Genomic DNA, 25,230 nt, shown 5'->3' with positions numbered 1-25,230 from the left:
CACATATATAAAACTATACTTATATAGATATATTCCTACATATATACATATATATGTGTGTGTATATATATATAAAACTATAATTTACTGGACAAAAATACTTTTATGGTGCCACTGTTCAGTATATATTTGCCAAATTAAATTTAAATGACCCAAAACTTTCATGAGCCCCACAAAGCTTCTTTGAGATTACCAGAAATTCATACAAAAAATTATTTCTGTATGGGTTGCAAAATTATAGACTTAGAACTTTACAGATGGCAAAGTTATCTGGGTGTGGTATGCTGGAGAGAGCAGCTATTAGGGATGTGACCATGGGAATATATTTCACCTGGTCCCATTTCTATAAACTTGAGGGCTGCCTACCTGGCTTTCTCAGTTTTCCCACCTGTAAAAGTTGGTGTAAAAAACAAAGATGGTGGAATTCTCATGGTAAATTTACTACATGATTCCATGGAAGGAGACTTGATTCAGAAAACTTAAATCCTAGTTTCTTTGACCAAAACTTAACTTCTTCAAAATTTTCATAAACTGTGAAATAGAAGATTTATGTGCTTACCTGTTATGTGCCTGAAATCCGATTCCATTAGCCATGCAGGGGATTAATTTTTTATTTTGTCTTTCCAAAGTCCTGAGAATCATCTGGAATCTGTTTTCATTCCATGAGTTGCTATCCATCATTATCTGCTTGTTTTTTTTTTTTTAATTTTAATTTTTTATTTTAAAAAAAGTTTAGAGAGGACAAGTGTTTTTGTTACATGGATCAATTGCATCATGCTGAAGTCAGGGTTTTCAGCGTACCCACCATAAGAATAGTGTACATTGCACCCAGTAGGTAGATTTGTATTCCCACCCCTCTCTCAGCCTCCCCCCTTCTCTAGTTTCAATGTCCATTACCCCAATTTGTGGCTATACACACACACACACACATACACACACACACACACACACATACATACATATATATCCCTCACTTAGCTTTCACTTGTAAATGAGAATATGTGGTGTTTTTCTCTTCCTGAGATACTTCACTTAGTACAACGGCCTCCAGTTCTACCCCAGTTGCTGCAAAAAACATTATTTCATTCCTTTTTATGGCTGAGAATTATTCCATGGTGTGTGTGTATGTGCACATTTTGTTTATCAATTCATCAATTATTGGACACTTAGGTTGGTTCCATATCTTTGATTATTGATTTATGCAACATATATTTAATGAAAACTTTATATGTATTCAAGGAATATAAACACAACTAAATAGCATAGGCAAATCTGAAATACATAACCATATACTACCCTGTTATAAATGCTCAGTGGAAACAAGTGATGAGAAGGAAGAAAGATAAGCGGGCTGAAGTGGTCAGAAAAGGCTTTGTGGAGGAATCTACATTGGTGCTTGCCCTTCATGGATGGGTAAACTTGACATAGACATAAGACTGGCTTATCCTTGCCATCTTACAGAGACATGGGAGTGTAAATGAGTCTGGTATCTTTGGTGGCATTGGAGAGCTCCATTTCATTTGGATGGTATTAATATATAGGAGCAGTACGAGATCAAAAGGAAAGATCACAACATTATGCATTTAATATTGGCTCACATATTAGCTGATGAGTGTTTTTATGTGTATGTCCATTTTTTCCTGGGAGAACAAAATCCGCCTCCCCCTTCTGTCCATGGCCCTCAGAGTGCCTTACGTGTAAGAGTTGTTCAATGAACTATTTTAAAATAAGAATTGTTGAATTGCTTTAATTGTAACCTGAGACTACCTGGAATTTGAAGAAAAAAGAATGCAATGTTACTAAAAGATTTACCTGTAAAGGAAAAGGCAAGGATGGCCATTGCAAGTGGATTTATACTCAGCTCACAAATATCAGTTGATTGGATACATATTGAGTAGATAAGGTGACAAGTACCTTTTCTACTTTGTGGCACAGTCATAATCCTACATTTTTATCTGGATAAAATGGATGCCCAGTAGGGTGTATAAGGCACCGTGGTGTTGGCATGCTCTGGGGGAGGACACCTACATTCATGTTCAACAGTGGTTCTTGCAACTTATGTTCTCCTCACTTCCTTGTTTTGCAGCTCTACAGCTCCATGGACTTTGGAAGACGGTGGCAACTGATGCATGAACGAATCACACCCAACAGGTTTTATTGGTAAGTCCCATCCACACACTCATCACCCTCTTGGATAAAGAGTTATCAGACAGCATAGCACTTCGGACAATGCTGGACACCTTCAGCACTTGGACACAAATGTGTTCTATCCCTTTGCTACGCAAAGGGTGGTCCATGGAACGGCAGCATTAGTGTCACCTAGGAACTTGTTAGAAATGCAGAATCTCTGGCCCCATCAAGAACTGTGGAGTGGAAATTTGCATTGAACATGATCCCTTGGTGACTTGTGTGTATATGAAAGTTAGAGAAGCATTGGGCTAGAGAGCTCTATGAGAAGGTTCATGGTCAGGTGCTCTTAGCTGCATACTAACCTCTCCTCTTTTTAGAGAAAGATATATTTTATATAGGTATTTTAAAAAGCAACATTTCCCAAAATGTACTATGAAGAACAATAATTCCACAAAATGCTGCTTTTTTCATGAGAGTTTCTGTGGTCAAATAAATTCAGGTAATGATTATCCAGCTCCACACCTGGAGATTTATGATCACGTTAGGACATCAAAGACTCTGGAGAAACTCTGCGAGGAGAAGCCTGCCAAACTTTCAGTCTCTGATTCCTAGACTTATCTCAGCACAGGATTCTTTCCTCATATTATCTCACCTGATAAAACTTTCAGAACTACCTCTGTGGTGCATATTTTGAAAAATGAGTATCCAGATGAATTTCGGGAAAAAAAGAGTGATACATGTTTCAAATGGAATATTAGCCCTTTCTCCTAATTAGAAAGTGTTTTCTTGATTATTTTTCCTTTATACATGCATACTACTTTTACCTTGGTTGTAAAAATTTTAGTATAAATTTCCCTTTTACATTTCTCCGCTATGACATGAAAATACTTGTTTTTTATTTTCATTTCAGCAGAGGTGATGGCCAAAGACATAAAGATTAAGAAGCATACACCAAAGTGTATATATTAATAGTATGCTTAATTATATGTTTAATTAAAAAACAGAAACAAAATATTTGAAAGTAGCACCTAGTCCATGTCTCTTTTTAAATATATTATTTCAATTGCCTTTGAAACTCACATGATAGCCGTTTGTGCCTTACACAATGTGTGTGTGTGTGTGTGTGTGTGTGTGTGTGTGTGTGAGTGTATTGGGGTGGTGGTGACAAGTACCTTATACACATGGAAGCAATGGCTTCAACCAGTCCCCTCTGCACCCACGAAACTATGTCCACAATCAAAAATAATGATTGCTTGAGCATACTATGAAAGTCAACTGTGTTTTGTTGTACAGAGTTCAGAGTAGCTGGGAGAGAAAAGAGAGTGTGGTGTATGGCTCTCCACTCAACACCTGTACTATTCCCAGTATTCTTGTCCCTTATACACCAACTACTATTTCTTCTGTAACTATTATTATAACTATTACTTGGTATGTGTTGGAACTATCAAGATTTTTCAATAGACTAAGGCAGAAAAAGGACACATTTGTTTCTCTGACATTCTAGCTATGTAACTACAGCCTTTGCTCAGCTGACATGGGACAATTTCTTAGTGTGCCATCACTCAGAAGTCTCTCAAAAAAGAAAAGGAAAAAAAAAGCCCTCTGCTGTTTCTGGAACACACTCTTGAGATGGTACGGCAGTCGGCCAACTAGGAAGTCAAGTTGATAGAGAAGGCGATCACGGCAGGCAGGATGAGCCTTGTCATCATTTCTGAAAGAAATTAAATTAAGTGGATGAGGGACAGCAGTTTCCTAGCTTTTGCAAAGAGCAAGACGAGAAGGTTCCAGCTGCTATCTCTCCCTCTCGCTTTGTATAGCAGAAAGTATAAATCCCCAGGTCCTGATAATTGTGTTTCCTCTCTGCTCCGCTCTGTGCTTCTTTCATGTATGCCCCCATGGGGAAATATAAAAGTTAGTGCCCGTGCTGGCTAGCCAAGTGGTAGCTGAGTATTCCAGTTTTGTAATTATCACTTCTCCATTTCTGATGTATAATTGCTGTGATTATTCTTTTAGATGCCATAGAAGTCACAGAGGAAGAGCTCATTTTACATAGACCTTTTTTTCTTCCCAAAGACAGAATTCAAGGTTGTCTAAAGCTCTGAACCACTTTATTGAAGAGACACGGCTCGTATAGGTTAGGGGTGGAAATACTAACTTGTTACATCCTTGAGAAAAGACAAAATGTGCATTTCTCTAGGTATAGAGCAACCTCTGGCTGAAATGGGGCCTCTTTAACCTGTGGTCTCCTCATCCATGTAATGAATGGGCACAATATTTTTCTTGTCAATTGCATAAAGTTATTGAAAGGACCAGATGCAATCAAGTGGACATTTGGCAGTTTCACTTCTCCATTGCAGATTTACAACTTGTAAATTATAACTCTTAGAGTACTGTGTTTTTAACAGTCCTCAAGAATAACACACATAAGTGATTTGTCATTTTGCTGGTGCACAAATGTGAATCCCATAAAGAATGAGGCTGCATGCCCACAGGCCTATGATAACAGCTAAATGCATCTAATTTACTGCCAAGAATCCACATCTTAGCCTAATGTTATTGTTCTCTATCCTTTGTTGAGTTATAATTCTTAAGAAATGATAAAAATAAAATGAAACAAAACAACAAAATGCTCTAAAACTACTTCTTTGGGAGAGAGAGGGTACCATGAAGTGGTCTTGAAGAGGGTACGGGAATGTCGTGGGGGAAGCAGGCATGCCAAAAATGAGACATTGAAATGAGAGATGATGTTAAAAAGACCTTAATTTGTGGTATGTCGACAAACAGAGTGAACATGTGATTCAATAGAAACATTGTTCAACTGTTTTTTTAAATATTTTTTATTAATTTCAGCATATTATGGGGGTACAAATGTTTAGGTTACATAATTTGCCTTTGCCTTGCTGGAGTCAGAGCTGCAAGGGTATCCATCCACCAGACGGTGTACACCACACCCATTAAGTGTGAATATACCCATTCCCTCCTCCCCCCGTCACCTGCCCAACACCTGATGAATGTTACTACTATATGTGCATATACGTGTTGATCAGTTAATACCAATTTGATGGTGAGTATATGTGGTGCTTGTTTTTCCATTCTTGTGATACTTCACTTAGTAGAATGGGTTCCAGCTCTTTCCAGAATAATACAAGAGGTGCTAGATTACCATTGATTTTGTGGCTGAGTAGAACTCCATAGTATACATAGACAACATTTTATTAGTCCACTCATGGATTGATGGGCACTGGAATTGTTTCTTCATATTTTCAATTGTGAATTGTGCTGCTATAAATATTTAAGTGCAGTTGTCTTTTTTATAGAATGTCTTTTTTTCCTTTGGGTAGATGCCCAGTAATGGGATTGCTGGATTGAATGGTAGTTCTACCTGTAGCTCTTTGAGGTATCTTCATATTACTTTCCACAGAGGTTGTACTAGTTTGCAATCCCACAAGCAGTATATGAGTGTTCCTGTCTCTCTGCATCCATACCAACATTTATTGTTTTGGGACTTTTGATAAAAGCCATTCTCATGGCAGTTAAGTGATATCTCATTGCGGTTTTAATTTGCACTTCCCTGATGATTAGAGATGTTGAGCATTTTTTTATATGTTTCTTGGCCATTAGTCTGTCTTCTTTTGAAAAGTTTCTGTTTATGTCCTTTGCCCACTTTTTGATAGGGCTGTTTGATTGTTTTCTTGCTGATTTTCATGAGTTCTATATAGATTCTAGTTATCAGCCCTTTATCAGATGTGTAGCATGTGAATATTTTCTCCCATTCCATAGGTTGTCTGTTTTCTCTCCTGATAGTTTCCTTGGCTGTGTAGGAGCTTTTTCATTTGATCAGGTCTTGTTTATTTATTTTTGTTGCTGTGATTGCCTTTGGGGTCTTCTTTATAAATTCATTCCCTAGGCCAATGTCTATAAGAGTTTTTCCAACATTTTCTTCTAGAATTCTTTTTTTTTTTTTTTTTTTTTTTTTTTTTGAGACAGAGTCTCACTTTGTTGCCCAGGCTAGAGTGAGTGCCGTGGCGTCAGCCTAGCTCACAGCAACCTCAAACTCCTGGGCTCGAGTGATCCTTCTGCCTCAGCCTCCCGGGTAGCTGGGACTACAGGCATGCGCCACCATGCCCGGCTAATTTTTTTATATATATATCAGTTGGCCAATTAATTTCTTTCTATTTATAGTAGAGACGGGGTCTCGCTCTTGCTCAGGCTGGTTTTGAACTCCTGACCTTGAGCAATCCGCCCGCCTCGGCCTCCCAAGAGCTAGGATTACAGGCGTGAGCCACAGCGCCCGGCCTCTTCTAGAATTCTTATAGTTTCATGTCTTAGGTTTAAGTCTGTTATCCACCATGAGTTGATTATTATGAGAGGTGAGAAGTGTGGATCCTGTTTCAGTCTTCTACATATGGCTATCTAATTTTCCCAGCACCATTTATTGAATAGGGATTCTTTTCCTCAGCATATTTTTTTGTCTGCTTTGTCAAAGATTAGATGGCTGTATGAGAATGGTTTTATATCTGGGTTCTTGGTGCTGTTCCATTAGCCTATGTCTCTATTCTTATGCCAGTCCCATGGTGTCTTAGTTACTATAACCTTGTAGTATAGCTTAAAATCTGGTAAATTGATACCTCCCAGTTTGTTCTGTTTGCTTAAGATTGCTTTTGCTATACTACAGTGCCTCTTCAGAGGAATGAGAGTTAGTTACAGGACCCCAAAACAACATTGCACCTTGTTCCTCCCAGCAAGCACCACTTACTGACAGAGGTCAATTTGCATGCCTGTTTACACATTTACTGACTCATCACACAGTGTGTGGTGGAATCTCACCCACAATCACCACATACAGGCTCAGAGACTAAACTGGGCGTGTCATTCTATAAATGAAAACCCAAAGGTAAGAAGGAACAGCTGCTCCAGATGGGAAGGAATCAGAGAAAGAACTGGAAGTATGAAGAATCAAACTGAAAGGACACACCCAAAGGGAAACACCAGCTCTCTAGCAATGGACATCAACCAAATTTAGAACACTGAAATGAGAGAAGAAGAATTTCAAACATGGATTGTAAGAAAACTCAATGATATGCGAGAGAAAATGCATACTTAACCCAAATAAACCACAAAACATATTCAGGACTTGGAATAAAAATTCACTAAACAAATTGAAATACTAACGGAAAATCAAACAGAACTTCTGGAAATGAAAAAAGTATTCAAGGAATTACAAAACACAGTGGGAAGCTTCAAGGATGGGGTAGATCAAAGAAAAGAAAGAATCTCCGGGATTGAAGATAACACCTTTCAGTTAAATAAGTCAGTCACAGAGATAGAGCAGAGAAACAAGAGAAAAGAGCAAAGCCTACAAGAAATGTGGGATTCTGTGAAGAGGCCCATGACGATTATAGGTATCCCTGAGGGCAAAGAAGAAAATACACAATAGTTGGATAAGCTATTTGAGATATAATGGAGGAAACTTCCCTGGCTTTGCTAGAAATCTAGCAAAGGAGCTCAAAGGACTCCTGGGAGGTTCATTGCAAACATGGTGACACCATGACACACAGTTATCAGACTGACCAAAATAAACCTGAAAGATGCCCTCCTACAACCTGTAAGGCAAAAGAAGCAGGTAACCTACAAAGGAAAACCCATCAGACTAACTGCAGACTTCTCAAATGAGACCTTACAAGCCAGAAGAGACTGAGGACCCATTCTCACTCTTCTCAAATAGATAATGCCCAACTTTTATTATTTATAATTTGGGAATTTGCAAATAGATCCTTCATGAGTGTTAGGTTTATTCTCCCATGCTACTTTAATAGCACCATACTGGGGGGATTCACACAGAAGAATACTGTGCTCCAGGAGTGATTTCTGCCAAGGGTGCAGGAAGAAGGACAGACCCATATGTATTTCTGATCTGCTGCTCTCTCATCTAGGGTGACAATTTTTATAATGGTTGTGGCCATGCATAGAAAATTGTTAGGGGCTATCATTATTATTGGGTTCTTCATTAGTACTCTACTGTGTTTGTGGCTTGGGCAGGGCCAGGGGCATAATATTCATTACCATCAGTAATAAGAGTTACATCAAGATATCATATTTTTTGTGAATTCCAAAATTATTGTGGTTTATTCTAACCCCATCAAAAGAGGTCACCTAGGAATTTTATACTATAGAGTGATATAACCATCAATCTCATGCCTCAAGAAAAACTGACTGTCATAACTGACGTGAATGTTCCTTCCTTATAATCCTTTCATTTGCTTGATACCTGGTCACCAGGGGGTCGGCAGGCCTGTCTAATGCTCCCTGTTCATTACCCCAACTGCTTCAGAAATTATAATTTGCAGGGGGAGCACACAAATGGAATAATTGACCTTAACATATTCTCTTCATTCTTTTCTTTCTAGGTTCTGCTTGGGCAGATTTGTTGTCATCGGGAAAAAGTTTTTTCTGTTTTTCTTTCTTTTTTTTTTTAATGTCCCACTGAGCTGCAAATGAATGGTATTTTCACTCTTCCCTCAGGAGATATTTAACAGGCAGGCTCATTCTGCTGAGGGAAGATTGTTTCCTTTGCACATCCAATGCGAATACTTGTTGTGGTTCACAGCTCTGCCCCTGTGGTCCCACACTCTCCCTAAGTGTTCTCCTTCTTTGGGAATCTTTTTCAATGAGGTCACAGGCACACTAGGCTGTCCTGAACTCTCTGTGTAACTGAACTGACCTCTAAGTGCCTCTGCTCTCTGATGACGTTCACTTATATAGTATCATGAAAAGGGAAAGAATGTCTCCAATGCCTCCTTTTTACTAATTTTTCCTCTTTATCCCTTAAATATTCTCTGAAAGAATTCTTGAAAGAATAGGTTCTGTTTTTTTATTATTATTATTCCTCTCAGCTGTTACCCCTTTTCTGAAGTATTTGCATTACAGCATGACTGGGGAGAGGTAGAACTACCCTTTAAGAAGTCCACAGGTGTATTAAAGTTCTAGATCAGACTGTTAGGGGATGTAGAGATGAGGTATCTTGAAGATGGCTCTTCCTGTTGTGATGCTGATTCAGGCTGAAAAGTGGCGGATGTGTAAGGCAGGGAGAGGGCTGCAGGTTTCTACTGACCTTATTAAAGTCAGCCCACACACTGTAGATTCCTGGTGATAGCCATGCCAGCAGGTTCTCATCTGCTCTTTCAGAAAGGCCATGAGGGAGGGTAGGAAGAATGGAAAAATGAAGCATGTCCCTCCTGGTGGGTGTAGACAGGATGTACTAGGAAGAGTATTTTAAAAGAGAAGGGGATGATATGGAAAAAGAGGACAGACTAAAAGTCATGTCATTACACTCTTGCCAATCATTCATGTTTTTATTTTTCTCAGTCTCATTTTGTGTGCATATGTTCTTTTATAGCTAGCCTAAGCACATACATGTGAATTTGTATAATCTGCCTTTCTTCTGTTAATGTCCTATTCTAACAATTTTTATGCCTTTATAAATCTTTATAACCATCATTTTTAATTATGCAACATTTCATTGTGCAAAGATACATGCTTTATTACTGTTTTATTTTTATTGGACACTGAAAATTTTCACATTTTTCATTGTCTTAAATAATGGTTTTATTGGTATTTTTATGCATAGTTTTTAAATATCTAGGATTGTTTTCTTGGACTAGTGTTCTAGGTAGCTCCCCTCACCAAAAAAGTTAAAAATGAGTTGCATTTTTCCTAGTCTTACCAGAGTGTCACATATCAATGGTAGGACTCAAATACAATTCAACACTGAAAGCATTTCAGAGCAATGTAGCTTTTTACTGAAGGGGTTGTCTTGAAGGGGTTTGCAAAGAGGCATTGCATCACAAAACACACACTGAGTCTTCCTGAAACTCCTCTGTCCACATCTGTCTCTCCAAAGTCCTGGTTGTCATGGGAATTGCTTTCTCATGTCCTCCTTTTGTTTTCATGTGCTCTGTAACTGTTCTGCCACACAGGTTTATTATCCAACATTCATCCCTTTCCAGAGCTCCTGCTATACTGACATCCTTCCCCCAGAGTACCATAGCTTTGCTTATATAGAACAATCTACCCTCTCTCCCCTACCCTCCATCTGTCATCCTCACACTGACCCCAGAAAATCAATGTGTGTTCCTTAAATGGACATTCCTTAGAACACAGAGCAGAGGGAATTGGTGATAGTATTTAATATTTTTGATTTCATCCCTACTAGAAGAGGAATCATGACATCAAAATATATACATTTTTAATATCTTAAAACTTGTCATTCCAAACATTACCGAAATTATGTGCTATTTTTATATTCCCACCCATAACCTATAGCAGTATCCACCAGTTAGTATTTACTTTCTCCTTGTGTAGGCAGCCTCTCAGATGGCACCCAGTAACCTCTGCTTCTGGGAAATCATGCCCTTATGTAGACCTCTGCATGGAGGTCAGGCTGGATTTAATGAATTGCTGCTACTGAATAGGATATGGCAGAGGTGATGAGATTTTACGTTGGAAATTAGGTTTCAGGAGGTTTTTGTCTTGGGTGTATTCTCTTGCTTGCTAGCTCAAAGCTGGCTGCCAGATTGTGAGCTGCCCTACTGAGAGGCCCCGAGGGGGATCTCCAGCCAAAGGCCAGTAAAGGACTAAGGACCTTAGTCCAATAGCTTAGTTCCAATGAGGAACTGAATCCTACCCCCAGTGGTGGGAGTGGGCTCGAAAGCAGATCCTTCCCCAGTCAAGCCTTTGTATGAGACTGCAGCCCTGGCAAACACCTTGCAAGAGACCTCAGAGCAGAGGCAACCAGTTGAGTCATTTCCAGATTCCTGACCCACAGAAACAATGAGATAATATGTATCTGTTGTTTTGAGCTCGTAAGTTTTGTGATAATTTATTACACAGCAATAGGAAAGCAGTACACTTCTGTCTGAACCTTATATTTTGCCTATTTTAGAACATAAGGTTCTACATCTGTCCATATGCAACTACCTCTGTTTTGGACCATTTCATCTGTTTTCCTCTTCATTGGTAATAGCCTCAGATGTTGCATTTTGCCCATTGTTTGGATCTTCCTTTACAGTAGAGAAATATCACCATGTTTGGTCTTGTGCCCACCTGCTGGTCAGACACTGTGAAGATTGGTGGTTGACTAACAAGCCTCAGAGTACTATCCTCAGCCTGAGTGAGGCTTACTTAGTATTATGAGGTTTCCTGACTAATTTCATTTTATTTTATTTCACATTTTGATGGCAGGATTGTACTTTCTGAGAATATTATTGATGGTGAAAGTGTATGGACACACACATGAGCCACATGTGCACCTGCCTATTCAGAGAGGTACCAATTTCAGTTAAGGCATAAGACTCCCGTGTTTCAGGGTCCCAGACACCCATCTCAGCCTGGCAGCAGCTGTGGGTGTGGAGGATGTAGGGCAGAGAAGCAAGTGGTGAAAATGAGGAATGGTTACCTTTAGATAATGTGGCTGTCATGAATACTTTTGCACCACTTACCTGAATTCGAGCTCTCTAGATCTTTTCTGGAATGTATCCTTTGTTTTGCTTCAAAAATGGGTTCCTTATATTCAGCTAGGAACTTATTTGGACCTTAGACTATGGTTCCTGAAGAAGCCACTGCCGAGTCATTTTTAGGCTATTAATAAATTATCCACAACAGAGAAAGAGTTAAAGAACAGACAGAATGGCTTGAGATTGCTTCCTGGAAAATCAAGATCTCTTCAAACAAAGTTAACATTAAGGGATGAATTTTTGAAGCTGCCTCTAAATGTGCATCTACAATTTTGCAAACATAGTCATTTGCAATCTCAAGTAATGGGATTTACGCATCGACCTGATATAAGGGATCAGATGTAAAGGCCCTTTGCAAACCAGGGTATGCCACAAATAATATTTAATTCAACTCTCCTTTACATTTTTAAAATGGTGCAGCAATTTAAAAATACATTACATTCAAAATAATACATGCAAGGTCAGAAGGGGAGATGTGAAAGCTCAGCTTGCAAGCAAAAACCAGTGTCTAGTTTGTTGGTGGGAGCTGCCCATGCTGTAGGTCTGGTCGCATCTTGGCTGTGGAAGAGCTGTTTGAATGCTAAGAGCAAAATGCAGCGTTCATCATTTCTGGAAAAAAATGCAGTGGTCAAAAGGTACACATGTTAGTCAGTCATCGCACTAAGGAAGACAAAATGCTCAACTCTTTGGAGGGAATCAAGATATCCTGAAATTGTGATGATTATGCTTACTTAGTACATGTGAGTTCTGAGGTAGGGGAAATAGAAGGTATACGTAAACATATTACACCTAATAACTTATTTGCTATGAAGATGTGGGGTCATATTTGATCCTGTCTTGGGCAATCTGAAAAGATTTGTGTGTGTGAAATTCAAAGAGAGCCACGTCTACTCACCAAATCCAGTGTAGCAAAAATTCCATAATGCAAATGAAAACATCATTCCCTTCTCTTTCCCTAGCTTTGTGGCCAATGACTCTGGAATTAGAGACACATGGCTTCCAGATACTTATTATACCTATATGATTATGCAAAAAACATGAGAAATATTCATTCTGCTCAGAGACAGTGAGATCTCACTTTATTCTCAGTCACTGATGATAAACTTGCAGAGGGGAGCCAATATCATTGCTCTCACATGGCTGAAATGTGATCCTCTTGTTGTCCTATGAGGGCGGGGGTCAGGAAGGACCCACATAGGAACCTTTGAGTAGTCATCTTCCCGGAACACAGATTGCCTATTGAGACTTGCATGTTATGAGAAGAAGTGGGGAGAGTGGTATCCTTTGATGGTGACAAGCTGTTCAGCAGTGCTGTAAGTAGGGAATATGAGCTTTGGAGGACCAGGGAGAGGCCTAGAGAGAGAAGAAAGAAGGAGATGGTGAGCTTGGCAGCCCAAGGAGAAAGTACTGAAATGAAGGCTTGGAGGCTGTTTAAAGTGCAGGTTGTATACCAGTTGCAGGCAGGAGGAACTACCCTTTTTCCCACTGAGAAAATCTGAGGTTGTTCTGCTCCAACTTGGTCTCAGGCTGTGCATTAGTCTGCTTCAGCTGCCATAACAAAATGCTGCAGATTGGGTTGCTTAAACAACAGAGGTCGATTTCTCACAGTTGTGGAGGCTGGAAGTCTGAGATCAGGGTTTCTGGGCAGGGCCAGGTTGCAGAGGGCTGCCTTGTGGATGTATCCTCACGTGGTGGAGAGAGAGTGAGCAAGATCTCCAGTCTTCTTCTTAAAAGGACATTAATTCCATCATGAGGGTCCCACCCTCACCGAAACCTAATCACCTCCGAAAGGCCCCATCTCCAAATACTATCAATTTGGGGGTTAGGGCTTCAACATATTTATTTTGGGGAGACACAAATCAGTCCACAGCAGGATGTAAAACAAGTAAGAACTTGGGAAGGAATGCAAACTTTCTAGAGAATCTTCCACCAAGAAGAGTCCTGGAACTCTTGGCTAACATTTGTGGGCGAATAGAGAGGCAATGTCTGAACTACAAATGTATTTTTTAAAAGACACAAATGTGCATTAGCTACTTTTTTTTTCTGGTTGTAGACACAATACAGCTTTGTTGTAGGTATTCAAGGAAAGGCAGGAAAATAAAAAGAAAACAAATACCTGTAATTTCATTGCCCAGAAAATACCTCTTTAAAAAATCAAGTTCTTCATAGACTTTTTTCCTTATTATAATATAGTATAATTTTAAGCATATATTCATGCTTTTGTCACAATTAAGATCATGTTGTTTATGAAATTTTATTATCTTTTCAAAATGAAATTAAACATTTTCCTGTACCATCCTCTATTCTTTCTAAACATAGTTTAAAACTTACATTACTTGCATTGTATTCTAATTGGCAAATACATAATAACTTAATCATTCTTTTGTTGTTTGATATTGATCTTGCTTCTAAAATTTTACCATTAAAGCATTGTAATGTTGTTTTGAAAACTTTTAAGTAATTATTTGTCCAAGTTCTGATTATTATAATTTTTAAGGATAGACTACCAAACAATATATACATAAATATTGTCATGCTAAATCCAGAAAGTTTATACCAGTTTCCATTCCAACTAAAATACTATTTCACTATACCTCATAAAACTTTAATTTAAAAAAGTAATCTACTTTAATATGCAAAAATGGGTTTTCCTTGTTTTAATTTGCATTTCTTATCAGACCAGTGAGTTTAAACATGTTTCCATATATTTATTAACCATTGTGTTTCTTTTATGTGGCCATCTGTTTTTGTTTCTTCTTTATTATAAGTTCTTCATATGGTCTCTCATTTTGTTTCAATATTGCACTAAGTTTATTCTTTAGCTTTTAATTGCATTGTGATTTTTAAAATGCTTTTTATTTAAAAAATTCATATTATCAAATCTTTTTATTTTTCCCATTATAATGTCTTCTATTACTTTATGTTTAGCTAATACCCTTAAACTGTGATCATATAAATTAACTGGTTTTTATTTGTAATGCTGCTTTATTAAATAGTACATATAATATATATTAGATATTAGATAATATCTGTAGGACCTAAAAATACTTCACATTCTCCTACATTATGCTTCAGCGATTTAATTCTATGACCATATAACAATTTAATCATTTTAGCAATTTAAATTAATAATTTTCCATACTGATAGATATTTTTAAGATTTGTAGGATTTTATTTCTTAAAGTGTAGTGAACACTTTTTAAGGCTAAATTTATTTTTTTATTGTTTTCTTTTTCTTATTTCAGCATATTACAGAGGTACAAATGTTTAGGTTACATATATTGCCTTTGCCCCACCCAAGTCAGAGCTTCAAGCTTGTCCATCCCCCAGATGGTGTGCACTACACCCATTAGGTGTAAATATACCCATCCCCCATTCCCTTTCCCACCTGCCCGACACCCTATGAATGTTATTACTATATGTGCACTTAATTCTGTGCTCATATTTTGACTGTTTCCCCTGATGATTTCCTACAGGGGAAACTGGTTAGAGATTAGGGAGTCTAGGGGTTAGTGGCATTTGTCAGCTTTTATTTTACTAGATTGGTCAGTCTTTTGTGCCATGTGTCCAGACCACACTGTGTTTAATTATTGTTTATAACACAGCATAGCCTCTTGCTGGGCAAGTCTCCTCTCCTGTAAAACATAACATAAAACAAAAGTAGAACCCTTCTTCTTTTTCAGAATCTGCTTGGCTCATCTCACTTATTGATTCATCCAAACGAATTTCGAATCACCTCGTCATGTTTCAAAATATCCCACTTCCCCCCTATAAAGCCACTAATTAGACTATTGATTAGAACTGCAGCAAGGCTATAAAGTCATTTGAAGAGAACCGCGTCTTTTTCCAATTTTCAGTTTTCATTTCTGGCCACCTGGTTTGTTTCTCTTTTTATTCCATTTCTGTGTGTTCCTCAGTAAAGTTGTAAAGTTTTCTTTATATTGGCCCTACATATTTTTAATTAATGTTATTCCTAGAAATTTTCACTTTGGGTGCTATTGTAAGTAAAGATATTTGGCACATAGCATCTCTTTACGTACAATGTCTTTATTGTAAGTAAAGATATTTGGCATGCCTGGACTGGGTAATCTTCAGTTGTATCTGAGTGTACTAACATGCTTTATACTATAAAGAAAATATGTTTTTAAACTTTAAGTGATTAGGAGAGTGTGATGTGACTAGGGATAAGTAAATAAATATCTGTGGGTATATTTGGGATCTAAATAGGAAGGAGAATTCTGCTCTTAATAGTGGTATGACTGTACAGTTCACTTAAGGTCTGTAACCAGTGTTCTACCAGTCAGAAAGGGTACCAGCTGGTACATCCTGCCTTTGCCTCCTGAATGAGTGTCAGTCTTTTCAGCCTGGCACACGGTAACTGCTTAATAAATGCTAGCTATAAAATTAATAATAAAACAACTTTACTATGAGAGGATAATTGGAGGAAATGACTATCCTCATTAATTTGGTAGCAAATGGCACCTAGAATCACATTGACATTAAGCAAGTTAGGGTACATCTGAGTATTTTTTTCAACATTCACATCTCATTGTGTTACAGTCAGAGTTCGCATGTCTGACCCATTTTTCTAGCAATCAGCATTTGGCTTATTAATATACTTGTTAAAACTACTATTTTTTGAGAAAATCACTTCTGGCTTGATGTTAATAAAATTCAAAAGACCCTAAACTAAAGATTGTGTTGTATCAGATCATATGTGCTTTAGCGGATGTGATACAGATGTTCAGACGAATTCTTGCAGATTGCCCAAGGACCATGGCAAGACTTGGGAAGCACCAAAGGAATCACAGAGAAAGTATTATGATTGCTCAGTGGATGAAGGGCTCATACCAGCTTGGTGTTCCCAGTGAAGGGTTCTTGCATGAAATGGGATTGAAGAATCTTGAAGATTGGTTTGGATTGGCAAATAAGAAAGGGAGCCAAGTCTTTCTGGGAAGGGAGAGTAATTGGGACAAAGCTGGAGTCATGGCATGTCTGGAGAGTAGTTAGTAGATCCACTAGAATAGGAGTTTTCAACCTTCACACTATGACATTTTGGGCTGGATCATTGTCCTGGGAATGGTAACGTGTTTACCAGATCTCTGGTCTCTACCCAATAAGTGCCCGCTATACCCGTCCAGTTGTGCCAACTCCAGAGTGTCTCCAGATATCACCAAATGTTCTCTGAGGTGCAAAATATCTGCCCCCACCCCACTGCTCCTGAGTCACTGTATTAGAATAATACAGTTTACGCAGAGGGGCAGTGAGAAATAAAGTTAGGGAGGTAGACCAGATTCAGATTGTGAAATGCCTCAAATGACAGGTAAGTAGTTTGGTCTTGTCTCTCTGGGTAATAGAGAACATTCATCTTTTGTGCAAGGGAATGGCATGATAGTTGTGTTTTATGAAGATTTATTAACATTTGGCACTTTCTTGAGATGCTCAAGTGCATTTCTGTGCAACTGTCTGTCAATAGAGGAGCTACTGACTTTTCTCATGACAGATGCAAATCTTCTAAAGCATCCTGTTCTCAAGTTTCATTCTACAATGAAAAATTATACAGTTGTAGACTTTAAAAGTATGTACTTGGCCGGGAATGGTGGTTCATGCCTGTAATCCCAGCACTTTGGGAAGCTGAGGTGGGAGGATCGCTTGAGCCCGGGAGTTTGAGACTGCAGTGAGCTAGGATTGCACCACTACACCATTGCACTCCAGCCTGGGTAACACAGTGGGACCCTGTCTCTAAAACAAAACAAAACAAACTACATATGTACCTAATATATGTTTTCTGGAACAATACATTTTTGTTTACTTTAATTGATATAATAACATTAAACATTTTTTATTAAACTGAAGATAATTTTAACATAATACTCTTTTTTTTTTTTTAGAGACTGTCTTGCTCTGTCACTCAGGCTATAGTGCAGTAGTGCTATCATAGCTCACTATAGCCTTGAACTCTTGGGCTCAAGTAGTCTGCTTGCCTTAGCCTCCTGAGTACTTAGGACTACTAGGACTATGGGTGTGCACTCCCATGCTTAGATAATTAAAACAAAAATCTGTAGAGGAGGTCTCATTATGCTCAGTTTGGTCTTGAACTCTTGGCCTCAAGCAATCCTCCCACCTCAGCCTCCCAAAGTGCTGGGATTACAGATGTGAGCCATTGTACCCAGCCAACACAATGCTTTTTATTCTTTTATGCCCTCTTCTAAATTTTGTATACATAAAAATAGTTTACCACAAAATTATAGTTACATTATGTGCATATTTTGTTTTTTTTAAAACTAACACCTAACCTAGAAAATTTTCTGTATGTGTGCATACACATATTCATAAAGATCATTTTGATGGTGGCAGAATATTCCACTGAATTGATATACTCTCATTTATGCTAAGTAACTGTAGAAAAGTTAGAGTAAAAAGAACCCTGAGAGATTTTTACATGGTATAGCTATTTCTCCAGTAGTGCTCTTGGAAGCTCTGTGGGTCGTCTCATAAATTGCTCCAACGACTATATGAGGCACAGAGAAGCCTGCGGGTTGTATAGTGATCAGGTCCTGACCCACCCTCCAGTTTTGCTCCAGCCAGAACTACTTCGATTCTTAATTAGTTTTATAGATTAGGCTTCTGCATCAGGTTTTTTAAAAAGACAGGGACCATTTATTAAAGAAGCAAATGAAAATATTTAGAATATCGTTGACCCGGACTGGTCTATCTTTTCATTTTATACAAGCCACCTGTGGGGTGTGACAGTCTCCAGGTTGTCTTTGTGCTTAAACAACCCTGAAATGTCCAATTCCACAGTGCAGACACCGCTTGATTGGTCAAAGTCTTTGCCAAACTACCTTCACCATCGTGTTAGCGGGGGTGCCACGGTAACCGGCTTCTCTATCAGTGGATTCATCGTGTTTCGCTGAGAGGATGATGACCACACTCACACAGACGTGGTCTTGGCAAGTTTGGGGCTGATTCTTGGAGCCAGGTATGAGAGAAGATGAAAGGCTATGGTGGTTGGATTGGAAGAAATAGACCCTTTTGTTTTCTTGGAGGCAAATAGTACCGAGGATCATTCAGTCACACCCTGGCTTGTTTTGGTCCCAGTGGGATGCCTGAAACAGGCCGTTAGGCTTTTTGAGCCATCAGTATGTTGCTTTTCAAAGACAGTGGTTTTCCTCCTCTACACATGTTTGTGTATTTCTGAATCTAGCAGGTGGTATATTCACCACCTTGATCCCCTTAACTTACCAATACAATCAGGGACAGGCTTCTCATTCAGGAATCCATGGCGCTTCTCCTCAAATCTCCCCAGATCAGGACACATCCTTCCCTTTTAGGCATCTCACCTGCGCCTGCTCTTTGAAAGACAGCCTGGATGATGGATTAGGGGCTCGTCCCATTCCTCTCATCTCCCTACTGGCCAGCGTGCTGTATTCAGACATCCTCCAACCTTTTCCCCTAACGATGTTGAAGAGAGCTGTCAAGTAATTTGGGCAGAACTGTGCACAATGGAGGCAGAGAGGGACGGAGCCCCTGGGGATCCCTGCTCTGCAGACTTAGCATTTTGGATGGATGCAAGGAGACTGAAGCATTGAAAAGGTCAGACCCTGGAACCAGTCGGATCTATAAAAGGCACCAAAGTATGCAATAATTGCCAAGGAGTGGGCCAAAGCACTGGAGGGTTTAAAAATGGGCTGGCCATGTACTTCTCCAAGCAACAGATCCGATCCTGCTTCACAATTCTTAGCATTATTATCTTCATTTAACGAGTGCCATGAAAACACATGACAGTGAAACAGAGCAAATGGACTTGGGTTGTATGACTCTTTTCTGTTGTTGTGGAAGAGGAAATTTGGAGCATGAATTACATAACTGGGGGAGACATACCTTCCTCCTTTTGCTTTCTCTCTCTGTCTTTGTTCTAAATGTGAGATTTATTAGGATTTTTCCAGACCTAAGAGAAACTCAGCAAGTTACAAAGAGAAAATCCATGGTCACTGCAGTGTGGTGGAAAAAAAGTTTGAGGAGGAGCCAGGACTTTTGGGTGCTAATTCTACTTCTGCCACTGGGTCTCAGGGCCTTGGGGCACTCATAGGGTTTCTTTGGCTTTGTGCATCTTCAATGTAAAATTCAGAGGGCTGACTAGAGGGTGCCAGAGTTTTATCTCAGCCTTAATACTAGGAGACTGATTTTCTACAGGGTGTTTGTCTCCAGTGTTAGATTGTGGTGAGAGGGGAAATCTTGGCCACATACCTGACAGTTGCAGGGAAGCTTACTTCTTACTTGACAGCCAAGGGACAACCTTCAGTGGGTTGACCTGAGGGGCCTGTTGGAAATGTAGATTTGGGAGCCCCACCTGGAAACTCTTAATCTGGATTTCTGGACCTGGGCCTTAGGAATCTCCATTTTAACAAGCTCTCCTGGCAATTCCTTTGCACATTAGATTTTGAGAACCAGAGGAAGTGGTTAGGAGGTAGTTTTTAAAACCAGGGAGACAAGTTAGTGGGGCACCAGGTGTTGAGTAATACCCAGACTAGTTCACCCTTATCAAAAACCCTCTCCGTTCTCCACTGTGCTTGACAACCCACAATGAAAGGGTTCTCTAGGCATCTTCTTAAAATGTGCACACTTCCTGCTAAATTACATACTATATTTCAGCGTGCTTTGAAAGCTATCAAGGATTGCTCAAATGCTTTGCAACTATAAAATACTATAGAGTTGTTAGTCATTATTAAAATAATGCCTATAGTTTTTATTATCATTAAGGCATGAATGAGGTTATCGATTTTATCTATGTCTATCTGGATGTACTTCCATTCAAGAAGCAGTTTTGAGTCCCCACTCTGTGGACAGTATATACATACATGGGGATGGGAAGGACAGTGGGTGTGGTTTGTTGTTCTAACTCCCAGCTCTCTCTAAAGCTGGCATCCTCAAACTACGGCCTGCAGGCCACATGTGGGTGTTTTTGCCCGTTTGTTTTTTTACTTCAAAATAAGATATGTGCAGTGTGCATAGGAATTTGTTCATAGTTTTTTTTAAACTATAGTCCGGCCCTCCAGTTGTCTGAGGGACAGTGAACTGGCCCCCTGTTTAAGAAGTTTGAGGACCCCTGCTTTAAAGTAATAAATTACACATCCATGCCCATTGCCATGTGACTTTGCATTGTCTTTCCATGGTATGTAGTGTGCCCTTCCTTAGCCTCTTGATGTGGGCTCATCCACTTGACTTGCTTTGGTCAAGTTTAGCAGATGTGACACTAGCAGAAGCTTGTAAGGTGTTTGCATGGTTGGTTGTGCCTCTTTTACCTTTGCCATTGCGTCATAGCTGTGGCCCCTCAGCCCGGGCCTCACAATGAACACACATGGTGCTGGATTCACAGCACGAAGCAGAGCCTCACATTGAGCCCAACCTAGCAATGCCAATCCCAGCTAGTCCTGAGATGTGTGGGCAAAATAAATAACTGTTGGTTTAAGCCACTGAATTGTGCGGTAGATCATTATACAGCAAAAGCTAAACTGATACAGTAGGACAAAGACAAGTTGAAACAAATGGGCAAATGTATGATGCTCTAATACCAAGGACAATTGTTAAGTGCTAGGGACAGGTACAACCTGCGCTAGAGGTGTCAGAGGAGTTGGCACCAGTAGAATGTGCATGAAAGATTTGGCATGTGGAAGGGAGTTTGAAAGATGGTTCCGATTTCAACAGGCAGAGCTCGTGTGTGTGCTTGTGGCAGGTAATGGCAGATATTTCAGGCACGGGAAGGAGTGGAGGAGAGTTCCAAAAATAGGAAAGCATGAGTTGTGTGTAGGAAATTGTTAGTAGGTCACTCTGCCAGGAAGTTTAGATTCCACACTTATGGGGAGAGAGACCAATAAGTCTGGTAAAGAAGATTAAAGTGATAACTTAGAGGCTTTAAATGCCAGGCTAAAGATTTTGAAGTTAATATGGTACACTTTTGAAGGATTCTGCTCAGAGGCAGAACATGCTCAGGACTGGTCTTTAGGAAGATCATTCTTGCAGCAGACTGAAGGGCAAACCACACAAGGAAGAGCTGGAGACCAGGTGGCCAATTAAAAGGCTGCTCCTGGGGGCAGTGAGTGCTAGAAAAAGAAGACGGAAATCCAGGGAATTCTAGAAGATGTGCTTTGCAATTAAAAAAGTAAAAGAGCATCATCATAAAGAATAGAAAATAAATTCAAATCCTTCTGCAATCTTAGAATGTTATTTGCTAGAATATGTAATGTCTAGCAACTCAAGTTCTATTTGGAAATACATCCACAAGTTGTGGTGACCACAGGTTTATAGACTTTACAAATAAATGTTTCACAGGGGTTCAACTTCAGCATTATATTCCACCTCTTAAAAAGCTGTCCTCCAGACTCAGGTATGATTTTCCCCAGCGTAAGAAGGCACTAACTAAAGTTCCTTGAGTGGTTTTTTGCTTATTTGTTTGTTTGTTTGGATGCAGTGGGAGTTGTAAGTGGTGTTCCCTTGGTAAATAGACTTTGGAATAGAGAGCCGTGTGCAGGAGGTTTACTGGGGGGCCCTCAGGAACATCACCGCCTTTGAGAGGTGGGGGACACAGCATGGGCGAAGGAAGAGGGCAGGTTGTGGTACAGTCCCAGCAGCTGATCCTGCAGGATCTGTGTAGCTGGGATGGCCCTTGGGAGATGGCCAGACTTGAACCAAATGGGCTGGGTATTTATATCGCCACAATGACCAGCTGTGGATGTGGGCCTCCGCCAGGGAAGGGTGTGAACTTAGTGAGGTGGCGGTCATAAGCTGTGGAAAACTCCCTGGAGAGACTCAGTTGTGGGTCATGGGCCACTCATACCTCAATGCCAAGGAGCAAATGCCTGGACCAGGGGCATCCAGGTGGCACCTCCTCTGGAGAGAGAGGTTTACACCTGATCCATTACCTTATCCTAAGAGGTAAATTAATTTTGATAATAATAGCTATAAATAATGTGATAATAAGTAAACAACAATGATAATGATAAAACATTTATTGAGAGCTTAGGCTGTGTTGCTATGTCAAACAATGTACTACGTCCATGGCATGCACTATTAAAATTATCTTTTTGAAAAGCATGCAGGAAGAACAATATAGTGGCCCAGTGTGTGGGGTTGGCCACAGATTGCTTGGGTTCGAATTATGGTTGCCCTGCTTACTAGCTGTGTGATCTTGGGCACCCAGGGCCTCAGTGTCTTCATTCATAAAATGGTATCGATGACAACAATCTGTCTCATGGGGTGATGGTAAGTGTTATGCAGACTAGAAAATAGTGGAGCTAGTTTGTGAACTGGAAAACTGTTGGGCTCATCTTTCTGAGTTCGAAGGCCACGTTGTCAAATTTAATTTGGGGAGGGTAAGCTAGGGCAGGGTGCCACAAGAGAGGCCCTGTTCAGCCAGGGGCTGTTAGGTGTTTCAGAGGCACAAGGGGCCGAGGCTAAAAGTGCAGGGAAGCCCAGAAGGGTGAGAGGCAGAAGAGTGTTGAAGACTGTCAAGCTCACAGTGTTTCTGTGCTTGAACTGGCAAGGGCTAACCCCATCATAAAATAGAACAAAACCCAGCAAGTCAAACTGCATTCTTTCTTTTTGTACTGAACACCACCATTGGTGGTTTGTCCACGTCTCCATCCTTTCTGACTTTCCTCCACGCTAGGGACTGTGCTTAGTAGGTACTTTCATTCAGCCCTGCCTCAGTGTCAGGCTCCATCAGACACCTTTTGATGGAGGTGATGGTCTTTTAGGCTCAGAAATCTTCCCTGCTTAGATAAAGAGGCTTGTCCCCTTGCTTGCTGGACTGGGAAGTGAGCGTCATCAGAAAGAAACAGCAGTGGGGGGAAGTGACCATGGAGAAATGTACTGTTGTATGTCATTAATCACTAATTGCCGAATGATTTTATTATATGGCAGCCATAAAATATCACTTGAGGTTTTACAGCCAGTGCTAGCTTTAAGAAAACAATTCCTTATGTCAAAATGACTATTAAATTAAGTGATTCCATATTAAACATCCTATGGACTCTAGATGATTTATGAGACTGTGTAATACATAAGAACCTTTCCTTCCGGCTGCTCACAGAAAATCAGCAGTCGTTTCTGGAACAGCCATTGACCTTGAGAACCCAAGAGACATTCTGGTTCCTAAGAGACATGTGGATGATCAGAATTAGAAGGGAGTCTTGAGGAAACAGACCCAGAGCCCAGAGACAAGAAAACTGAGGCCCAGAGAGCCAAAGCGACTTATCCAGACTCGCTTGCGGTGTAGACAAAGTGGCTGCACTGTGTCTGTTGTGCTGCTGTTGCTAGTAATTAATTATTTGGCCTGCTATTCCCAGCCATCCCTACTGTCCCTATTTAATAAAAGACAAACTGAATCATGGGAAACTCTTTTGTACATATTCAAATATAACCACTTCTGAGATAAGATGTGATGCGTCCCAGTCACACGTATTTGCATTTGTTGCCCTGAATTTGCTTTATGTGTTCTGGATGGAGTTATAGGCCCAGTAAATTGACAGTCAGTTGTTTTGGCCTTGCAGTGTATTTCCACCAGAGCACTGACACCTCCGCCTTGGAGCACTGTGGGGACACTGAGTGTGTACCAGCCACAGCCCCTTCCTTCAATTAGCTTAAATCCAGCGGGGAGACCTGACCATTGGGTGTCAAATGCCCAGTGTTCACCTGTGATATGTGGATGATTTGTGCCATAGGAAACCAAAGGATAGCATAGGTAGATGATGTCTCACTGGTGATGACCCTTGAACTTGGTCTGGCAAGCTGAGCTCTTGCTAAGCCAAAAGGAGGGAGGGGACGTTTCAGTCACAACAGCAGCAGGGGCTAGAGGTTCAGAGACAGAAATAAGCATCTCATTTTGGGGGTGCTGAGGAGCATGGGCTTTCTGTTGCAAGCCAAGTAAGCCTTGGCCAGGCAAGATACAATCTGATTGTGAGGGATTTAAAATCCAGGCAGAGATGTTGAAACTTCTGGAGCTCATATTGTCTGTATTTTTGCTAACTTCTCTTGTTAACTGTTCATGTGCGCTGATTGTTCTAGGTAACTAGTTTATGAATTTTTCCTAGGCAGAAATTGTGCCAGAGTAACTCTGTGTGCATTGCCTCACACAGTGTTAGAGATGAATAATTACTGGAAGGGAAGAAGGAAGAAAGGGGGAAGGAAGGGAGCGGGAGGAAGGGAGGTTGGGAGGGAATGTAGGAGACAAGAACTCTCCTGCCTGCTGTACCAATAAAGGGCTGTTGAAATCGGCCGGGAGAAGTTGCCAGGCTGGAGTTGCTGAACACATTAGGCATGCCTGCAGTCCTCCTCACCCCTCACCGTGGCTGCAGCTCTGGGCATGTGGCCAGCTCCCCACAGCCCTGCAGATGGCCCCAGAGTGCTGCCGGAGCATCACCTCCCCACTCATTAATTGATTCTTTCAATGAATGTTTGTTGAACATTTACTAGGAGCCAGGCATTGTACTGGGCATCAGGGAACTGTGGTGGGAAAAGCAGACGTGGTCTCTGCCCTCGTAGCACTTCTAGTCTAGCAGGGGAAACAGACTGTTTTTGTTTATTCAGT

At 40.2% G+C, this 25,230-nt stretch overlaps 1 protein-coding gene across 1 annotated transcript in view; it reads left to right on the top strand.

Annotated features, from left to right (window-relative positions):
* The window catches only part of SORCS3 (sortilin related VPS10 domain containing receptor 3), a 566,209-nt gene that overhangs the window by 363,810 nt on the left and 177,169 nt on the right, over positions 1–25,230 (top strand). Inside the window, exon 5 of the mRNA XM_012770778.2 lies at positions 2,087–2,160. Within this exon, the coding sequence (XP_012626232.1) occupies positions 2,087–2,160 (74 nt within the window). The remainder of the gene's footprint in view (positions 1–2,086; positions 2,161–25,230) is intronic.

Source organism: Microcebus murinus, chromosome 14, assembly GCF_040939455.1.
Source record: "Microcebus murinus isolate Inina chromosome 14, M.murinus_Inina_mat1.0, whole genome shotgun sequence".
Lineage (NCBI taxonomy): Eukaryota > Metazoa > Chordata > Mammalia > Primates > Cheirogaleidae > Microcebus > Microcebus murinus.
This window is presented reverse-complemented; position numbering and strand designations above follow the sequence as displayed.